The 18,943-nt window shown below is 40.5% G+C and overlaps 2 protein-coding genes across 3 annotated transcripts; both read right to left on the reverse strand.

The window, feature by feature from the left end:
- Window positions 1-25: 25 nt before the first annotated feature.
- Window positions 26-4,851, reverse strand: LOC116187549. Of its 2 annotated transcripts, none has more exons than XM_031516317.1 (3): window positions 4,715-4,851; window positions 1,073-4,494; window positions 26-411 (listed from the first exon to the last, which is right to left on the reverse strand). In XM_031516317.1, exon 2 carries the CDS (start codon window positions 4,479-4,481, stop codon window positions 1,107-1,109), a length of 3,375 nt encoding a protein of 1,124 aa, XP_031372177.1. In that variant the 5' UTR covers window positions 4,482-4,494; window positions 4,715-4,851; the 3' UTR covers window positions 26-411; window positions 1,073-1,106. The 2 variants fall into 2 exon arrangements, with proteins under 2 accessions (XP_031372177.1, XP_031372176.1); XM_031516316.1 differs by having other exon boundaries at window positions 4,647-4,827.
- Window positions 4,852-5,643: 792 nt separating this feature from the next.
- LOC116187551 (sporulation protein RMD1) lies at window positions 5,644-8,507 on the reverse strand. The gene is made up of 7 exons (XM_031516319.1): window positions 8,025-8,507; window positions 7,617-7,725; window positions 6,956-7,115; window positions 6,669-6,817; window positions 6,422-6,573; window positions 6,053-6,167; window positions 5,644-5,948 (listed from the first exon to the last, which is right to left on the reverse strand). Exons 1-7 carry the CDS (start codon window positions 8,426-8,428, stop codon window positions 5,808-5,810), a joined length of 1,230 nt encoding a protein of 409 aa, XP_031372179.1. The 5' UTR covers window positions 8,429-8,507; the 3' UTR covers window positions 5,644-5,807.
- Between the last annotated feature and the right edge of the window lie 10,436 nt (window positions 8,508-18,943).

Consider the following 18,943-nt stretch of genomic DNA (forward strand, 5'->3'; position numbering starts at 1 on the left):
CCAGATAAATTGGCCGATCATCTGAAAGCAATTTAGATCGTCGCTGTTCCGAATCAGGGGCACCATCAAATAATATTTCACCAACGGGGCAACGTGGAGAAACAAATTCAGAGGAATTTGCAGTCGCTACAGCTGATCTAAGTAAACTCTACGTAGTACAGGAGACCGAATCACCTGTCATGATCTTAACAGTACACAAGGCTAAAAAGGAAAATTTAGATGAGAGCTAAAAGAGATCTAACTAAACTGAGAAGAAAGGCAAAGACCATTTCATCAACAACGGACAGGCTACCCGACATAATTCCCAATCGCCATAGCCTCCGTGCCAACGTCCATAGTAGTCTTCAACACGTCCTCATGTGAAACTCTTTGACTCGGCCACGAGAATAAGTTCTTCCGATATTTTCAAGCCTGTTTTGAGTGTTGCAGAAGCAGTTAGCACCTAAACCAAGATCTGGTAATAAACGACTGCATATAAAACAAGCTGGCCGGACATGTTCCTGAAGTGAAAAGAATCCAAAGACTAGACCGTAGGATTTGAGATTGCTCATGTTACTAAGGCACGTCATCAACTATTGTGATGCAGATGGAACTTGAAAGCAGAGAACCAGAAAATAACCAACTCTATCGAACTCATTCATCCAATCATCAAGTTAACTTGTATTCCAAAAAATTCGAGCATCCATAAGAACCTAACAATGCAGGGGGAGGTTTGGTGATAAATATATGAGACCCAGATTATGTCCATTACAGATGAACTGACCTACATAACCAATATAGGATATGCTCTTGAACATCAATAATGCCTTCAACATTTGATCTGATAAGAATCAGGGTATCGAGTTTCTGAGATGTCATCTTTAAGGGAAGAAATCTGCAACCTATTAAAGTATTTTCATGTCCTCAAAATAACTACTAGTGCTGGTAGTATAACTTCAACTGAAAATGCATGGTGGAGTTTGCCGAGCCTTAGACAAGTTCATGAAACAGTTCAAACATCATTGCATGTAATAATAAAGTACTCTCAAGTCAAAAAACGAAATGAGAGGCCCACGAAAGAGCATAAGTTTACCTTAAATTTCCAACAAAAGTCAACTTGCGGAATATCAGAAGCCATCCTCCTCAGGGACTTCCATCATCGCGAGACCCGAACTTCTGAATGTCTCAGACACAGAATAGTTAAGCTGGTAAGTCACATGAATTGGCCCGAATATTTTGAACCTTCTTGCACTACTGCAGGCAACCTCTGCATCTGAGCACTTCTTGAAAACCACACGGGCCCTGCTAGTCTCCCTATCGACTTCTGTCTCTGATTCTCGGATAGGCCCAAACCGCTTGAACATCCTACTAAGGTTGGCTTCAGAGGGTAAGTACCCATACTCAGGAAATGCAATGACAAGCTCCGCCGGGGCATTCGCATCAATATACCCAGGTGGCTTCTCCGGCTGCATCTCGTGATTGGTCTCTTGGAGCCGCCTCTTATAAGGCCTGCGGCCTGTCTTATGAGGCTTCCCCGAGTCGACTGGGACAAGCTGATGCTCCACTCTTCTGCCACCTCCGTCGGAATGTGGCTCCTCATCAGCCCCATTCTCTATAACCCTGTCTGTCCAGTAAGAATCGTTCATGTCCTCGAACTCAAATGCCTCTGAGAACCCATCAAGGTGGGCTAATCTCTTCCTCTTGCCACCACCACCTGATTTGCCCAGCTCTGGGTTCTGATCAAGGACGACGGAGTTCCTGAAATCAGAGAAGAAACAGGCAATCACATTGGAGAAGCTGTGCTCCAGCATTGGCTCCTGAGCTGCCACCTGAAGCTGCGATAGCAAATCCTCCATTGATGAGTACTCAGAAGCCACTCCCGCACCTTTCTCAGAATCCTCAGTGCTTTGTGAAGGGTCTGATTCATTCTTCGATTTCACAAGCGGAGACCCTGTGAGTTGACTTGCGATCCTCTTGATGCATTCCCCTATCTTAAAGGATGGCTTTGGGGCTGTAGCAGGTTGCGTGGCAGTGTTAGTGACTTTTGCAACAGAAATGCTCTTCCTCCTATCATCCTCATCGGTAGCGGGTCCCATCAGCTCTGTCATGCTTCTTCCTTTCTTATAGGGGTATGTGCTCTCCCTTAAGTTGTGCTTTCGTTTCAGAGACGAGCGAGGTTTTGAACCCTCCTGTCCTGAAGAATCCTCCTCCTCTTCCTCTACACTCAGTGAACCAGCTGTATCTGTAGCTTCGCCCAAAATCCTGTTCTCCTCCTCATGCTGTAAATTCTCCGCCTCATCCGAGAAACCATCAGTGAGTACCAATTCAGGTAGGTGAGAATAGCCCTTGAGGCGGTAAAAGTTCAGCAGCTGGGCCTTAGCTATCACAAGTTCCAATCTGTCGGCCCCTCCACATGGGAATTGTGCTAACTCCTTCATGTATCCCATTAACTTGTCAGGCTCAAAACAACTACCTTTGGAGTATTCTCCTGCGCACTCCCTCTTACTTGACTCTTCCCTTATCCCAGTATTTTCAACAACCTGAAACTTCATCTTTTCAAGGGCTTCCTTCGGAGTGCAAGAACAGGCTAGCCCTAGCTCAACCCTCCTTGAGAGCTCCTCCAGGGCACAATCAACTGCATTCTGGAAGGACTCCGAGCTTCCCTGTTTCTCTGCAACAGAGAAATGGGTCCTGAAGGGCTTCAACAGATTTGCCTCATTCCAAGCAAAGGTTCGATCCCCAAAATAGGCCACCAAGAAGGAGTCCTTCTTCTGGTACTTGACTGCCTGCTCAGATGCATCTGATGTATCAAAGATCTGCCCAGGCCACCACGGGTGGCTCCTCACTTTGCCCCACACCAAATCGGAGACAGAAAATTCGCCTTCGAGTTCTTTCTCGGGTGGGAGCTGATAACTTGCTTGGACCTCAGTTTTGGGAGCACCGCCCTGCTTGATGTTCTTCTCCTCATCAGTTTCTGCACCACCAACTTCCTGTAAATCAGCCATCTCAGTATCAACAACTGCCTCTTTATCTTCCACATCCCTGCTCTCATCGACCGTATTTTGGTTGTTATCTGCAGGCTCTGAAACTTCAACGCTTGAATCTAAAACCCCCTCACTGGCCTCAGTCATTTCAACATCATTCTGAGTTCCCTCACAAACCACATCAATAGGAGTCTCCCCAGCACTGTAGTCAGCAGGGACTTCCACGTTCGGGTCGCAAACAGCTTTCTCTACTGTCTCGGCAACCTCAGCAACAACAGTCACAGACTCCGTAACAACAGTCACAGACTCAACTTTTAGCGGCTCTTCTTTAACCGCATTTTCATTCCCATCTGAAGTTACCTTTTCGGCATCTGTCACAATTTCTCGGTCAGTTTCCATTTCTTGCCCAACATTCGGATCCACCATCCCTTTCCCATCCTTAGTCTCCCCATCCGCAGGTTCTTCTTCAGGTTTTGGAGCTCCATCTCCTCCGGCATTCGAGACAATCTTTCCATGCTCCATTTCTGCGTCTCCGGCAACTAATGTCACAGCCTCTAAACTCTCACCATTTGCTTTCTGGTCTTCCGCTAAACTTGGAGTTGCATCAGGAACCGCAGCATCTGTCGTCACAACCGCTGGGTCCGAAGGCCCTTCCATGGTTGTCGTCTCAACTCCCCCTTCAACTGCAACTGAATCAGGTTCCTTCGCGGACACAGCATTTGTAACAGGCACATCGTCTTTTGCCTCGCCTCTATCAGGAACATCATCTACCACTGGAACCTTTTCTGCACCTACTTCTGGAACATCATTAGTATGAGTTTCACCGTTCTTGGAGTTTAAATTATCTTCACCATGTAAGCTCTGGACTTTACTCTTTTCCTCATCAGGAACAGTAGTTTCTTGAGTTTTCTGCTCAACTGCATTAACACTCTGGTCAACCAACTGCCCATCCTTTTCCTTGGCCGCCTCTACCGATTCTTCCACACCTTTCTCAACAACAGGGACCTTCGACACCCCATCAACCTCATTCCTTTCAGAAACCTCTTCTGCCAAACTTTCCTCAACAGGCTGCGTGTCCTCATCAAGAAGCTGCGTGTCCTGAACAATTAAATCCTCCTCCTCTATCTCGGTGACCCCAATCTGAGTATCAACCCCCGTTGTGCTTCTAATCTCCTTCAAGATGGCATCTTCACCATCACCGCCAACCATCTCACCTCTCTCCGAGCTGTTGACCCCTAAGTCATCCCCCGGAACCCCGCTTTCCTGCAGGTTCCCGTCAATCTCCAACTCGGGCTTGGCCTCATCGACAGGCCCACCATGGCCCACTTCACCGGCCGAATCGCCCTCACCTTCGTGACTCCGGACACCATCCACGAACACGTCAGACCCCAGTACCTCCACCATTATGTCTTCCCCGTTATTACCTTCAAGAACGACTTCCATAGGCCCAGCTAGGGTTTCGCCTCCATCAGTGTCCCCACTCCCCACGGAGACATCCTTGTGCTTGGTCTCGGCCATAATTTTACAGTATCTGGGTCAGAATTCAAGACCCGTCAGCAAAAGGAAGTCACGGGCTCCGATCAAACCAAGAAAGAGGATAAACCCTAGCTAGCGCAAGAACCGAAGAGATAGAAGGGGCAGAGTTTAAGAAGCTGAGAAACATGAGAAGATTAGTTGGTTTACCGACTAAAATTCCAAGCTTTAGCACTTGGATTGGGATATGGAAGTAAGGGGTTGGAGATTTGGTCTACCTTCGACTAGATCTAGTGACGAAGGGAAGCAGCAGAGCAGGCAGAGTACTGAGGTTTTACGTTCTTAGAGAGAGAAGAGAGAGAGAAATATTCCGATAGAGAAAAGATAATTAAAAATAAATAATGGGGATCGAAAATAAAGCCCTCTTTTACATAAAATCTTACAAGAAAGAATCTTAAGATGCACTGCCGATCACATTTACTTCCTCCTCAAAGCCAATGACACGCCTCCACGTGTTGCTTGGTTCTTTTTTGATTTCAAGATGTTACTTTCCGATTGGCTCGTTGAATGATTTTAGGTGACGGCCCGTCATTGATTGTTTTGCTTGGAGTCTGGATATCAGTTAAATTAATATGATCGCCTTATAGTTAAAAAGACATTTTGTGTTTTTTTTAGAGTTGAGTTATAATTTTTTATTTTAATTAATTTGTAATAATTATGACGTTAAATTATAAGAAAAATATGAAAAAATAATAATTTTGTTATTAAATCGTAGAAAAAGTAATGAATAGTTGAGAATAAGCAATGATTGTATTATTAAATTGTCAAAATAATAGTGGATAATTGAGAGAATTTAGTATTAAAAATTAAATTGAATAGTTAAAATATTGAAGAAAAATAATAATAATAATTGTATTGTTAAATTGAAGATAGGTGGAGTTAAGTAGAGTATAGTTAAAAAATATTTATAAAACCAAACAAGAAGACCATCATTTCAAGAAGGCCAACCTTGCCTCAGTTGCGCTCAGTCATGTCCGCCGGCGAGGATGCCGGGACTGCTTGAAGGGTTCGGAGCACAAACCAGTAGGCTTTCGGTCTGAGCCAGCACCGCACAAGGTGGTAGGACCAGATCCATTGAAGCAATCTTCTGATACATTTACTTATGAGCTTCCTAGCTTCTGATATACAGATACTCATAAGCCGGCTCTTGATGAAAATCCGATGAACTCCAATGTAAGCATTGCTCATATATAGAGTTTATGTACAGGATAGAAAAGAATTGGACAGTTGAAGAGTCGCAATGTGGCGCAAAACCACTTAATATAGAGGGGATCACGCTCATGAGTCTCTGGTAGAGGTTAATACTAACTACTAAAGCTTGGTGATTGCAGATCGCGTGAGGATATCGTAGACCGAAATGAGAATCTCCGCGCCAATCAGTATGATGATGAGCCATTCAAGGAAGTCCGACTTCCGATTCTGTAGGATTTCCTGAAGAAACCGAATGTTGTGCTGCAAGAGTATAACAATAAAGTAAGACACTGGAAAACATTCCTCGCCTTTGACATAATAACACAAATGAGAAACAAAATGGAAGAGTGGGAAGAGAGAGATACCTCGACAAACTTTAGCTTAAAGTCAAGACTCGCAAATCTCTGAGTTAATTCAAACTCGTCTCTGAGATATTCCCATATCTGAGCATATTTGGCGTTCTTCCATGCAATATCTGATCTGCAGATGCAAGAAAAATGAACATTATAAAGGTATAAATATACGAAATTTCCACTAGAACAGTTACGTGGAGAAATAAAACTCAAGTTGCAAACCATCATCGGATCTTCTATATTTCTATCTCCATTTCTGAAGCCATTCTTTAACTTAATCTTTCGCTTATTCTTACCCATAATTCATAAAGCATACGAACATGGGGAAAACGTGATCCGTTCAAACTGCAAAGTTTCATGAGGTGGCTGTTGCTATCTTACCTCTCAAAAAGCCCAAGTTTTAGAATTACATCAGCAAGATTAGAATTCGCCTTCCCCACTAACTGAAAAAGCTTTTTCCTTTCCATCTCAAAAGTCCCTGTTTTCTCCATCCCACGATTTATGTCAGTGAACTCTGCAACCATCCCATCAACCTGAAGAATACGGAGCAACGTAAGCATAGAGACAATCAATATTTCTATTTTTCACAAGGAAAGGAGCTTCTCATCTAACACAATGCAAGATCCACCTGGCGAACATAGTAATCAAGGGCGATACTTTGACCCAGAACACTGCCAATTGTGCGGATTCCATCAATGTTTAGGTACTGCAACATAATGTAATCCAATCCACCTTCCATCCACGTGCTTAATGTCGGCTTCTCTCTCACCTCATACTCTATATTCCCACAGCAAGAAATCAATTTTAGAAAATCCAAGAAGTTCTCGAGAAATTAATCAGACATGTTGAACAATGCTGATACCTCTTTGAAGAAAGAAACTAATTTCATCAAGTAATCTGTAAATGAGGTCTTACCATCCTTCCTCATCTCAGGAAGCAACCCTGAAGCATGTCTTTCTACAATCTTCAAGTACCCATCAACCTCATGCTCAGGGACATTAAACAGCACAATGGAGCCATAGTGAAAAACTACCATGTAGCCGCAGTCACTCCCACTTAAGCAAGCTCCCAGTTCCTGAAAGAAGAGATTCCCTCAGCAACATCAACAACTTCTTCCAGCTCATAAGAGGTAAAGGCAAAGTACTCCAGCTAAGAACATCCGTTTCTCAATGGATTCTACATTTTTACATTATACTGTACTCAAAGTGGAAACCGAGCAGTCTGTAAGACAGAGGTGGTGCTCTTGCATAAGAAAAGGCCAAGGTGAGGGTTAACAATGGCATTCTCCATGAGTTCCTGACCTTGGTGAAGAAATTATCATTTAATATTATTCCCACAAATTTTCATAAATTTATTTGAACTCCCTCCAGAAAGCTATACCGACTCTCCAAGGAGTGGCGTCCAAATTTGCCATTTTCCATCCCCATCTTTATTCGCTTTGATATTACTCAGGAAATGGTGCTTCCCGCGCCAATACAATGATCCTTTCATGAAAAAGGGATGTGCTAAAAGCAAATGCCGAGAACCACAAAAACGAAGGCCAAGAATGTAGAAAGCAGAGGCTAGACAAACTTACATTGGTACAAGAAAGATTCCCGAACTTGAGAACGACGTAATTAGTCATGCGCGACGTAGGTGGGATAAAGTTGGGTTTGTTCTGCTCCACTAAGCCTCTCAAATCCACACTGAACATGGAATGAAAATAACAATGTAAGAACTTTCACATGATGATTCCAATTTCACAAAAAGCTCAGATTATATGCAATCTTTCTTCATGTTACCATTTTTTTGCTTGCCTATTCACCAGAAAATTTCCCAATTCTCGTGATACCCTTCACTAATCTAAGCTCAATTTGAGTAGAAATCCCGAATTCAGAACAACACATCGAATCCTTCATGCAGCTCCATTTCTAAATGCTTCTTGAAAAGATAAAGTGATGAAGAAAAGATGGACGAGAAATGGGAAAGGGAATCAAGAAAAGACCTTGTTGAAAAGAAATAAGCCCGGACAGGGATTGAGGACCTTGCATCCACCTCGACATCGACTCCGCCAGCATCCGCCTCCACGACGACCTCGGAGCAGGAGACGGGCTCGTTCCACTCGAGGGTGTGGGCCGAGTTCACGGACGACGAAGAGATGCATCTGGCGACAAAGGAGCCGAAGAGCTTCAGATGCGTTGCTGGAGTAGAGACGGGATAAGGGGTGTAGGCAGCTGCCGGGACAACTGTGAGTGGGGTGAGGACTTTGGTGAGGGAGAAGGGGCAAGAATGGGAGAGGGGCTTGGCGAGCTTGAGAAGGGGTGGAGCTCTGAACGGGAGGGATGGAGGCGAAGGAGGAAGGAAGAGGCGCATAGTCCGGAAGGGGTGAGCGGGAATCGTTCTCCGCATTCTTGGAGAGAAACACGAGAGAGAGAGAGAGAGAGAGAGAGAGAGAGTGGTCGTCTATTGAACTCCTTGGTTCCAAACCTAAGCGGCTCCAGCCTCCAACTCCGATGGGCTCCATGCCATCATCTGCTTGGGACCAAATTATCGGGGAAAACCACATTTCATCCTCAATCTTATGCTGTCTTTCTAATTTCATCCTAAATCTTTCTTTTGTACAATCGTGCCCTTAACGTTACTCACTTTGTTCGATTAAGTCCCACCATCAACTTTTCCATCCAAAAAATACTTTTGCTCCCAAAAATATTTCAAAAAATTATTTAAATTTTTTAAAAGAAAAGAAATAGCAAATTAGAGAGAGAAAACAAAAAGAAAAGGGATGGACACCCCTTTCCCCCTCCCCCGAGATCGTCGACAACCCCAAAGGACATCAATCACCTCCTTGGGTGGCGGCAGCCGTTGACAAGGCCCCTTTATCCCACAATCAAGAGTCTTAGTCAGAATTAGGATTTCTCGTTTCCCTAGGGCAGAGACCTTACTGGCAATAACCTATCCATCTTCGAGGTTATCGACAACCCTAAAAAAACACCAACAATCTTGTCGGGATGGTAGTGACGGCTAGTGAGGCTCCGACGGCTCCTTTTTAATCTCCTAATTCAATTTTTTTAATTATTATTTTTTATGTTTAGAAATTTGTTTTTAATAAAATAATACTTTAAAAAATATTTTTGACGGAAAAGTAAGTTTTTTATTAGAAAAATTGTATAGCATAAGTGAAGTGAACAAATTGTGTAATACGAAGGATGAGATTGAGCAAGAAAAAGGTTTAGGATTATAGTTAAAAAATAGTTGAAAATTGATGGGGAAAAAAGTGGTTTTTTTTTCCAAAATTATACCATGAGACTTACATAATCAAAACTAAACTAGCATCCAAATGGGAATTAGTTTCAATCCATCGTTTGATGCATCTCAAGCTCTAGCCCTAGCATTGGCTTGACCCTTTGCCAGGGGTCAGTTCCACAATGAAAAAAGCTCTAGAGTCGTAACTTTTTTATTATACTATAAGGTCTGTGTAGTCAATGATCCTCAGCTCGATGTCAATTGATTACGAAGTGTTTTATCTCAAACCTTATACTACAAGCAAAATCTGCTTAGTAACAGGGCAGTTCACCAAGTGTAAAACATCACGTGAGTCGTATTTTTATTTTCATTTTTGTGGCTCATTTTAATCGGTCGAACCCAGCATGAGTCCCACGAGGAATCCATATTGAGCTCAGTCCACGATGTCATGGGGCCTATGATTCATTAAGTGAGCAAATGTTTGGGCCAATCTCGGCCCGCTTCTCAATCTTGGTCTTAATAGTCTGCTAAGCCCAGCTTCGAGACAAATGGGTTTCCATTCTCTTCATAGGACGATATATATATATATATATATATATATATATTTTTTTTTTGGTGAATTCACAGTACACACAGAGAATAATGAAACTTCCGTAACAAGCAAAAGAAAAAAGTCCATTTCAAGAAGACAACGAATTAGCTCGATAGTTCATACATCCATACATCTATTTCACTTCTGATTCGGGACCCACAACCAGAAGCGATGGTCCTAGCCATTTGATCTCAAAGGAGATAGAAACGACCGAGGAACAAAACTCGAGGAATTGAGGGATCGCATAATAATGCCGCTACCTAATTGTGCTATAAAGAAATTCATGATATACCGCTGCATCCCAAAATAAATATTATGACAAATCCCTTAAAAGAAAAACATAAATTATGGCAAAAAATGGTAATTAATGAAATTCTCTTTCACCTGACTTACATAAACCACATATATATAACATATACAATATATGTTATATATATGTGGACTTTAAAGCCCAAAACTCCTCCTCTTGGGCTAGAAGATCAGAGTACTCACGTCTGAGTTGTTTTCAAGGTTTGTCAAATCTGATCGGAGCCCATGAGATTGGGCCTTTTGGATCCCTGAATCCATCGAACGGTAAAGTGTGGGCTATCTGATTCGTCATCTCCCCAGCTAGACGGGTCTTAGTGAGGATGACCACATCAGGCTGATGCTTATGCACAAGATCCAACAAGTTCCTTCGGAAATTATCGTTACCAGCACCTCGACAGTTCCATACAAGTATATTCATATGGAAAGATAGTGATATCTACATTGTGATCGAAGGTATTGACTTTCGACAATTTTAGCAAAATGGACGGCTTTAGTAGAAACCATACGTCCCGAAATAATTTTACAGTATATAATTGTATAGATACTATAGATAACTTTGGCTGACATATATCGATCCCACATGGCCTAGAAGGGCTATCCATCTAGAAGGTGATGTTGAAGTTCATGTAATATTACATGCAAAAATGGAGTTATCCAATAGGAGAGAGGATAGGTCTCTAGAAGATTGATGCGGCATATCTATGTTCACATTGTTATCTGCTAATTATTAATACGGTCAAACCCTCTCTACCAAAAGGGGGAAATAAAATAAAAAAGCCCTAAAGTAGCTTTCCAAAATATGCATAATCCAATTAAAGAGAGAGAATAATACAGTGGTATATCTCTCGGCTGGTGATCAAGAGGTATGAGATTCGATATTCAGTGGGACCACTCGTGCCTTTTTATTAGATATTTAGGATTTTTATTTCAATACACTAAGCTCATAAGTCTCTATTGTAATCCATGTCTTGGAACCAAACCCCATAAGGAAGAACAGTAACTCATACGTTCCTTACCCAAAAGAAAAGAAAAAAAAAAAAAAACAACAACAACAACTAACTCATACGTTATAACGAGATAATGAGACAACGAAACGATTGAGATGCATCTATTTCACTGGACGTTGAGTTGAGCCAGCATTGGGTATATATATATATACACACGCGCGCGCGCGCGCGCGTTGCCACTTTTTTTTTTTTTTTGGCCTGGATAGGTAAATATGCCATGGAGTAAAAGGGAGAAAGCCTCCACGATACCATCTGATCACTTTTTTCTGACCAAAAGAAAATCTGTCGGAGGAAAGGTATTCACTAAGTCTTGACAAAATCCGATCCAAATTAATGCAAGCATATGCACAAACTTTGATTGGAGGTGTGATGCGCGAGGGGACCATTTGAAAGAGAAATAATAATCCAAGAGTACTCATGTAAAATCTCCCCCATTCACATCATAATGAACCCCAAGAAGTGGTACTCGTTCATGAACTTAATCGAATTTCGGTGAGATTAAAAGAACGGTTGATTGAGTAATCATTGTTGATCAAGAAAGCGAGGAAAGTGGAGAGACCCATCATTATATCTCACTCAGTCGCATAAAAATAGATACATAAGTAGAACTGGTACTGGCCACATACCGAAATTAGCGAGGTATGAAAGCCACAAAGTGAACATGGACCGATATTAATAGGATATAAAGCTAAAACAATAAAGTCGGAACATACAAAAAGATATCATGAGAATCTACTGTCACTTCTTGGTTTACAGCTGATACCTTGAAATTGATTCGACGATTATAATGAAGCAAGCCATGTCGATTTCACTTTATTTAAGTAAACTGGTAATTTCACTTTTTTTTCCCTTATTTTTTGGTGGATTGGTGATTTTATCTTAAGTAAGGTCTAACTTAATAATATTAATATATTTCCGTTTATAAGGGAAGCATATAGACATAGCACAATAAAATAAAAATCTTAATAGTTAACACGGAATAGTCCCTGAATATCGAATCTGTAACATTGTCGTTATCTAGCGAGAGTGTGCACCACTACTTTTATACCCATTTGATAACCTTTTTTTTCAGCATGTGTCATGGTATTCAAATGTTCAATTGGGTCCCGATTAATCCAGTCGAACATAATTGACTTGTTAAGGGGTAAAACTCTTTTAGCGTAAATTTTCTTCATTCATAAAGACTCGAACCCCATACTTCACTTAAGGGGAACAAGCGCCGAACCGCTTGAACTAACCCACGTTTGTCACTATTTGATAATTTTGATTACTTAATATCAATTAAATTGTCCATAATTCGGTTATTTAAGGAAGTCTTTAGCCCACTCATCGGCCATCTCTCCCACATCACTTTGCCTCACATCAAAGCTCTGTTTCTCGCTCTCCCTGCTTCCCTCTCTAAAACAGAGTGACCAGAACCGTTGCTCTGCTTTGCACCGGAGCTCCCCATTCTAGCGAAAACCTATTCATTTTTGTCTTCAAGAGCAAAATCAATGGAATTTGGAGCTAAGAACAGCAGCCAGAAGCCCAAACCAAGGATTCCGCCGAAGCGGGGTCAGATAAAAAACAAGATCTTCAGACTAATAGTGAACAAAATCAAGAGCCTCGCATAGGTGGTGGAATTCAAACCTAAGGGCTGATTCAGGGTAATTGCTAATTTCATGAATATTGCATATCTAGGAAGATGCCTAGCAAATGAAAGCAAAGTAGTAGCCTCTCGTTAAGGGGACCAGTTAATGCCATCGCGTCCTCAGATTGTATAGGGCAACAGCACCGCATCCTCTCTGATCATTATGGTATGGATGTGCTTTTCAATACAATCGATTAGTTGGAGATTACGTCGTGACATGGTCTGATCGGATGGACTTGTTTATGGTTAGTATGTAAATTCCGTGCCCAATCGCTTGGGCCGGTCATTATTATGGTCTGGCATGGGCCCTCCCCCCCTCTCCAGCACGTTTATATATCATTATATATATATATATATATATATACATTTGTTCCGTGCACATTCTCACCAGTTGACTGAAAAGCCAAACGCCATATCTAAGAATGAGGAAGGGGACAGCTGTCGATGGGCTGTGCGTCACAGTACTTTTAGAAACTTCCATTTGCTTATCTTATTTTAATATTTCTGTTCACACCATGTAATGTAAAACCTTTTGACTCAACTATTTCTTATCGCCTAAGGTGAAGGCTTTGTGCAATTATGTGCATTTCTTTATTCGATACGAAAATTTCGTGCCAAGATTTTTTAATCACATAGACAAAAGATGTCAAGCAAGTGAGTGAGCCACATAAGAGCCTTCGCCTTCGCTTCGGTTCACCGAGAGAGCACGGCGCCGAAGATCCCGAAATTGGCAAGAATCACACCAAAGAGAGGACAGGTCAAAGTTCGGATCTTCAAACTTCTATGGAAGACGGTGAAGGGAATGGCTTCGAAGCTAAAGCCAAAGGATAACCCAAAATCGAACGAAGTCTGGACACTCTGAGTTAGCAAAAAAAAAAAAGATATGAATAGGATATATAGATTAAGATCAACAGAAAACCAACATAAGTTAGAGACATAAATATGAAATTTCGACCAATAATATCATCTTATATCCATCTAATTAATAAGCTATCAGAAAAATATCCATCTAATTTATACAAGTTCCATTTTTTTTCTAAATATCATAAGATTTTACTGTCACTTTGAGCGATCCCAATCACCTCGATAGTTATGAGATCGGTTACAACCGATACCTTGAAATTGATTCGACGGTTATAAGGAAGCAAGTAGTATCGATTTCACCTTCTTTAAGTAGACCGTTGATTTCACTTATTTTTTTCTTATTTTCGGTGGATTGGTGATTTTATCTTAAGTTATCATAAAGTCTAACTCAATATTAATATTTGTCCATTTATAAGGGAGAGGTATGAACGCAATACAATAAAATAAAAATCTTAATAACTAATAAAGTTATACGAAATAGTTCATTAAGTATCGAATCTAAAATATTTTCGTTATCTAGCAAGAGTGTGCAGTACGACGTTACATCCTATTTGATAATTTTTTTTTCAGTGTGTGCCTTGGTATTCAGAAGGTCAACTGGGTCATGATTAATCCAGTCGAACATCGGCACACTAAGGGATAAAACTTTTCTAGCATAAATTTTCTTCATTCATAAACACTCGAACTCCAGACCCCACTTAAGGGGAATAAACGTCGAACCGCTTGAACTAGTTCTCGTTGGTCCGTATTTGATAACTTAATATCAATTAGATTGCCTATAATTCGGTTATTTAAGGAAGTCTTAGCCCACTCATCGATCATCTCTCTCACATCACTTTGTCTCTCCTTCATGCATGCCTCGCATCAAAGCTCTGTTTCTCGCTCTCCCTGCTTCCCTCTCTGAAACAGAGTGACCATAACCGTTGCTCTGCTTTGCACCAGAGCTCCCCATTCTAGAAAAAACCTATTCATTTTTGTCTTCAAGAGCAAAACCAATGGAGTTTGGAGCTAAGAACAGTAGCCAGGAGCCCAAACCAAGGATCCCGCCGAAGCGGGGTCTGATAAAAATCAAGATCGTTAGAGTAATGGTGAACAAAGTCAAGAGCCTCGCATCAATGGTGGGATTCAAACCGAAGGGCTGATTCAGGGGAAATCTGTTCACGAGGTATTGGATTATCGATACTGAGTATTCATGTTGTTCGTGGTGTAACTCTATTTTGTGCGATGATTGCAAGTGTTGATAAATATATTGATAGAATATATATATATATATATATATATGTAAAAATAGATGAAAAATTTAATATTAAAAAATAGGAGTGTGAAATTATTATAGTAATGATTATATTATTGATTTTTTAAAAAATAGACAATCAAAGGAAAAAAAAATGTCGTAAGGATATATTACAGGGTTGAATCTTCATAAATTTTAGAACACGGTGAATGCTCGAGTGCGACGGAACATGTCGTATTGTATGCAGCACAACTGGCAATTGCTAATTTCATGAATATTGCATATCTAGGAAGATGCCTAACAAATGAAGGAAAGTAGAAGCCTCTCGTTAAAGGGATCAGCTAAAGCATCGCGTCCTCGTATTGTATTGGCCAACAGCACCGCATCCTCTCTGATCATTATGGATGTGCTTTTCGATATGATCGATTAGTTGGAGATTACGTCGTGGCATGGTCCGATCGGATGGACTTGTTCATGGTCAGTATGTAAATTGGCATGTGGATGGGTTCAGCCCCAGAAATTGGGTGGACCAAACTTGAAAAACAAATGAAAGCTTAAATTAACTTCGTCTTTTAGTAGGAGTTCAAGGAGAAATGCATCCATTATTGACATTCTTAACTTTAGAGATACATCTAAGTTTATGTTTCATCAATTTCTTCGACTACGCAGAGACGGTATTACTCATACTTCTCGCTGCGCAGAATGTACACGGTAGTTGTAAGGTTCATATTCGTATTCGTACGAAGCCTATTGACCACGAAGCCTATTGACCTCATGTTAGTTATTACTTGAATATTAAAATCTATCTATTGTCTTGTCCTTCTTGTTTTGTTCATGTCTTTCCAAATGCCCGTCATGCTTATCTTGATGGGACTAATTTGTAATGCGCTGCACATCGAAAACCATCGTTACCAATCGATTAGCTCGATGGAGCTAAACGCTACCAACCAAAAAATGATCCATCTTTGGGGAGTACATATCGAGACGTTCTTGCATATCAACACTCCAATATGACCATCTCGTATAGGATATAAATTCCGTGTCCAATCGCATCATGTCGATCTTGATATTACTACTAGGGCCGATCATTATTATGGTCTCGCATGGGCCCTCCCTCCCTCTCCAGCATTTGTATGTCATTATATAAATTTGGTCCGCACACTACCCAGTTTCACCAATTGACTGAAAGCGAGGCACCATCAAATAATGAAAGAGGACAGCCGTCGATGGGCTGTGTGTCAGTACTCGTAGAAACTTCCATTGCTTATCTGATTCTAATTTTCTGTTCACACCATGGAATGGAAAACCTTTTGACCCAGCCATTTCTTATGGCCTAAGGTGAAGACGTCGTGCAATTATCTGCATTTCTTTATTTGATACGAAAATTTCGGGCCAAGATTTTTCAATCACATAGACCAAAGATGTCAAACAAGTGAGCGAGCCACATACGAGCCTTCGCTTCGGTTCACTTAATTCCCCTAACCATGCCCGGGTCTTTCCCAACTCGATAATTACTCAGACACAATCTCGCCTTGCATTTCAAGGTTCAGTTTCGGGTAGCTTAATCGGAGTTGATATAAGTGCGGTGTGATGGCACATCTGTTCTAGACAAAAAGCTCACCGTGCCACAATTATAGCATCAATAAAGGTTTGTACTTGAGTAGAATGGAAAAAATTCTTTTACTACTCTTTTTTAGCTATTTTTTCTACCTGTCAAAATTACAATTCGACCCTCAACGGCCCGCTTATCATTCCCCGTGATATATACCAAAAGGCGGGATCAATCCTCACCATTCACCACCTCACTCGGCTTGCTCCCTTTCTCTTCCCCAATCCCCCTCCTCACTCCCCCCCTCTCTTTCTCTCTAAGTGAAAACAGAGCACACCTTCCCCTGTTCTTTCGGACCTCTTTGCTGCTATGGAGATCAAATTAATGGAAGACGGAGGCGGAGAGAGCACGGGTCCGAAGATCGCGAAACTGGCAAGAATCCCACCAAAGAGAGGACAGGTCAAAGTTCGGATCTTCAAACTTCTATGGAAGACGGTGAAGGGAATGGCTTCGAAGCTAAAGCCGAAGGATAACCCAAAATCATCAGTGAAGCCGCTTCCGAATTCTTGACGGAGATGTGAGTTTGAAATTCGACCGGCATGGTCCCAGAGCAGCGGATCTATCGTGTTCTTCCTAGGATTCATTCGCTGAAGCTTTGAATTACCAATAATGAGGAAATGTAGAAGCATATTCTGTTACCTGAGTTTCATGAGATGTAAATTGTTTGTTGCCCGACAGACAGAGGAAGAGTCGGAATGATAGAAGATTCCGACGATTCAGTCTCCGTACATGTGATTATTATGTCCAAATTTTCAACCTGTTTTTTTTCCTTTATATTTTAGAATAAATTTTTATTTTCATTTTTTTAAAAAAATTTCATATCGCCCGATCATTAATTGTTGTAATTCTTACTTTCAAGTCTAAAAAGACGATTTTCACCATTTTATAATGAGATCACAAAATCCATTCAGCCCGTTGATTGATATTAATTTTTATCCAGACATCGACTTTACCCTAAGGCGGGAAACAATTTCCATCCATTTTCTCCACGTCGGGAGTTCCTTAAATTTGGTCTCTCCAAGGAAAACTTTCTTGAATTTTCTGAGAGAGCTTTGTCTAGATTTGTCTCTCTTCTAGACTGCCACTAGGAGGACAGGTGGGACCTACCGGTGGAGAGTTTATCACCACCTATGCTTACATTGGCTAAGGTTCAATCAATCATATGAGTTCTAAATTCGAGAAAAGAATAAATAAAATCAATCAAAGATTCATTTCTAGCATAAAGAAAACATGATTCATTTCATTTGGACTAAAACTTGAAGCGCAAAGACCTGACTTTTGACACAATGTATGTTGTATTATGTTATGTAAATGATATCTATGCTATTATCTCCAGAATTTTCCACTCGTCTTTTGTTATAATTTATCGAAAATGATAAACTTTTATATCTGATAAAACTATGAAATCACTTAATTTATTTGATTGAAAATAATTTTTACTCTAATGTCAATTTATTCTCGAGTGTTTCCTTTTCTGCTTAGATTATTCTTAAGTGCTTTCGATAGTTTATAGACACATCAACTCCATATATATTTTATTCAGCAAAAACCCCATATATATTTTATTATTATAAAGCAACAAAAGGACGAGGTCTTTCTGGCTCAATTTTTTGTGGGGCTATTATCTTTTTTCTTTTTCAGCGCAAGAAATTCACGTCACGAAGCATTGTGATGGACCCCCCGGGGGAATGGGGCCCTTTTGACTTTGAATAATCCCTGTCACACTCTGAGTGTAGATAGATCAAGCTCCAATTTTCTCTGCCAACCATGCTAAATTTATATTTATGTTTTGCTGTCGGACTTTTTTTTTTTTTTTTTTTTTTCTGTCGCATACTTTAAAATCCAGATAGGAACCATTCTCATAAGAAATGATATCAACTCAGTTCATTTTAATTCGATTCGACTCGATTCGATTCAATTATAAATTATAAATAAATAAATAAAAAGTAACATGACTATTAATGTTGTTCATTCTTGCTTGCCTGAAAATGGCTGAACAAAAATGTTAATTTTACTTAAAAACAACAAAGCATCCGCGTGGCATGAAGGTAAGTTTGACCCAAACACTCTTGAACAGATACAATATGATCACCATTATCTTTTCTTTTTTCCATCTTGTTTTTCCCTATCAGATAATATTGCCTGAAGAGCTTAATGAGGAAGCTAAGTTTAAGTCAAGGGTGGGGTCCAATAATTGTCTTCAACATATATATCTCGCTTATTTGGTATTTCAATTTAAATATTCAATACATTTATTATTTTGTGATATACTATGTAAAATACTAAATACTTGAATTGAAAGTGTCAAATGTATTAAATGTGTTACCGTAACAATATCTCGCTTTAGACTGACTCTAGGATATATATGTCACTTTAGACTACACTAATATATATATATATAGACCCTAGGTCTCGGTTTATGTTACGTGTGAGTGG

This window comes from Punica granatum, chromosome 8, assembly GCF_007655135.1.
Source record: "Punica granatum isolate Tunisia-2019 chromosome 8, ASM765513v2, whole genome shotgun sequence".
NCBI classification, from domain to species: Eukaryota; Viridiplantae; Streptophyta; class Magnoliopsida; order Myrtales; family Lythraceae; genus Punica; species Punica granatum.

Bases quoted from the DNA above. Each gene is read 5' to 3' on its own strand.
- LOC116187551 (XM_031516319.1), bottom strand. From the start codon at position 8,428: ATGCGGAGAACGATTCCCGCTCACCCCTTCCGGACTATGCGCCTCTTC. The intron at 6,818-6,955 runs GTAAGACCTCAT...GTGGGAATATAG, and splicing joins TCCTGAGATGAGGAAGGATG to AGTATGAGGTGAGAGAGAAG. The intron at 6,168-6,421 runs GTAAGATAGCAA...TTGCATCTGCAG, and splicing joins AAACTTGGGCTTTTTGAGAG to ATCAGATATTGCATGGAAGA.
- LOC116187549 (XM_031516317.1), bottom strand. From the start codon at position 4,481: ATGGCCGAGACCAAGCACAAGGATGTCTCCGTGGGGAGTGGGGACACT.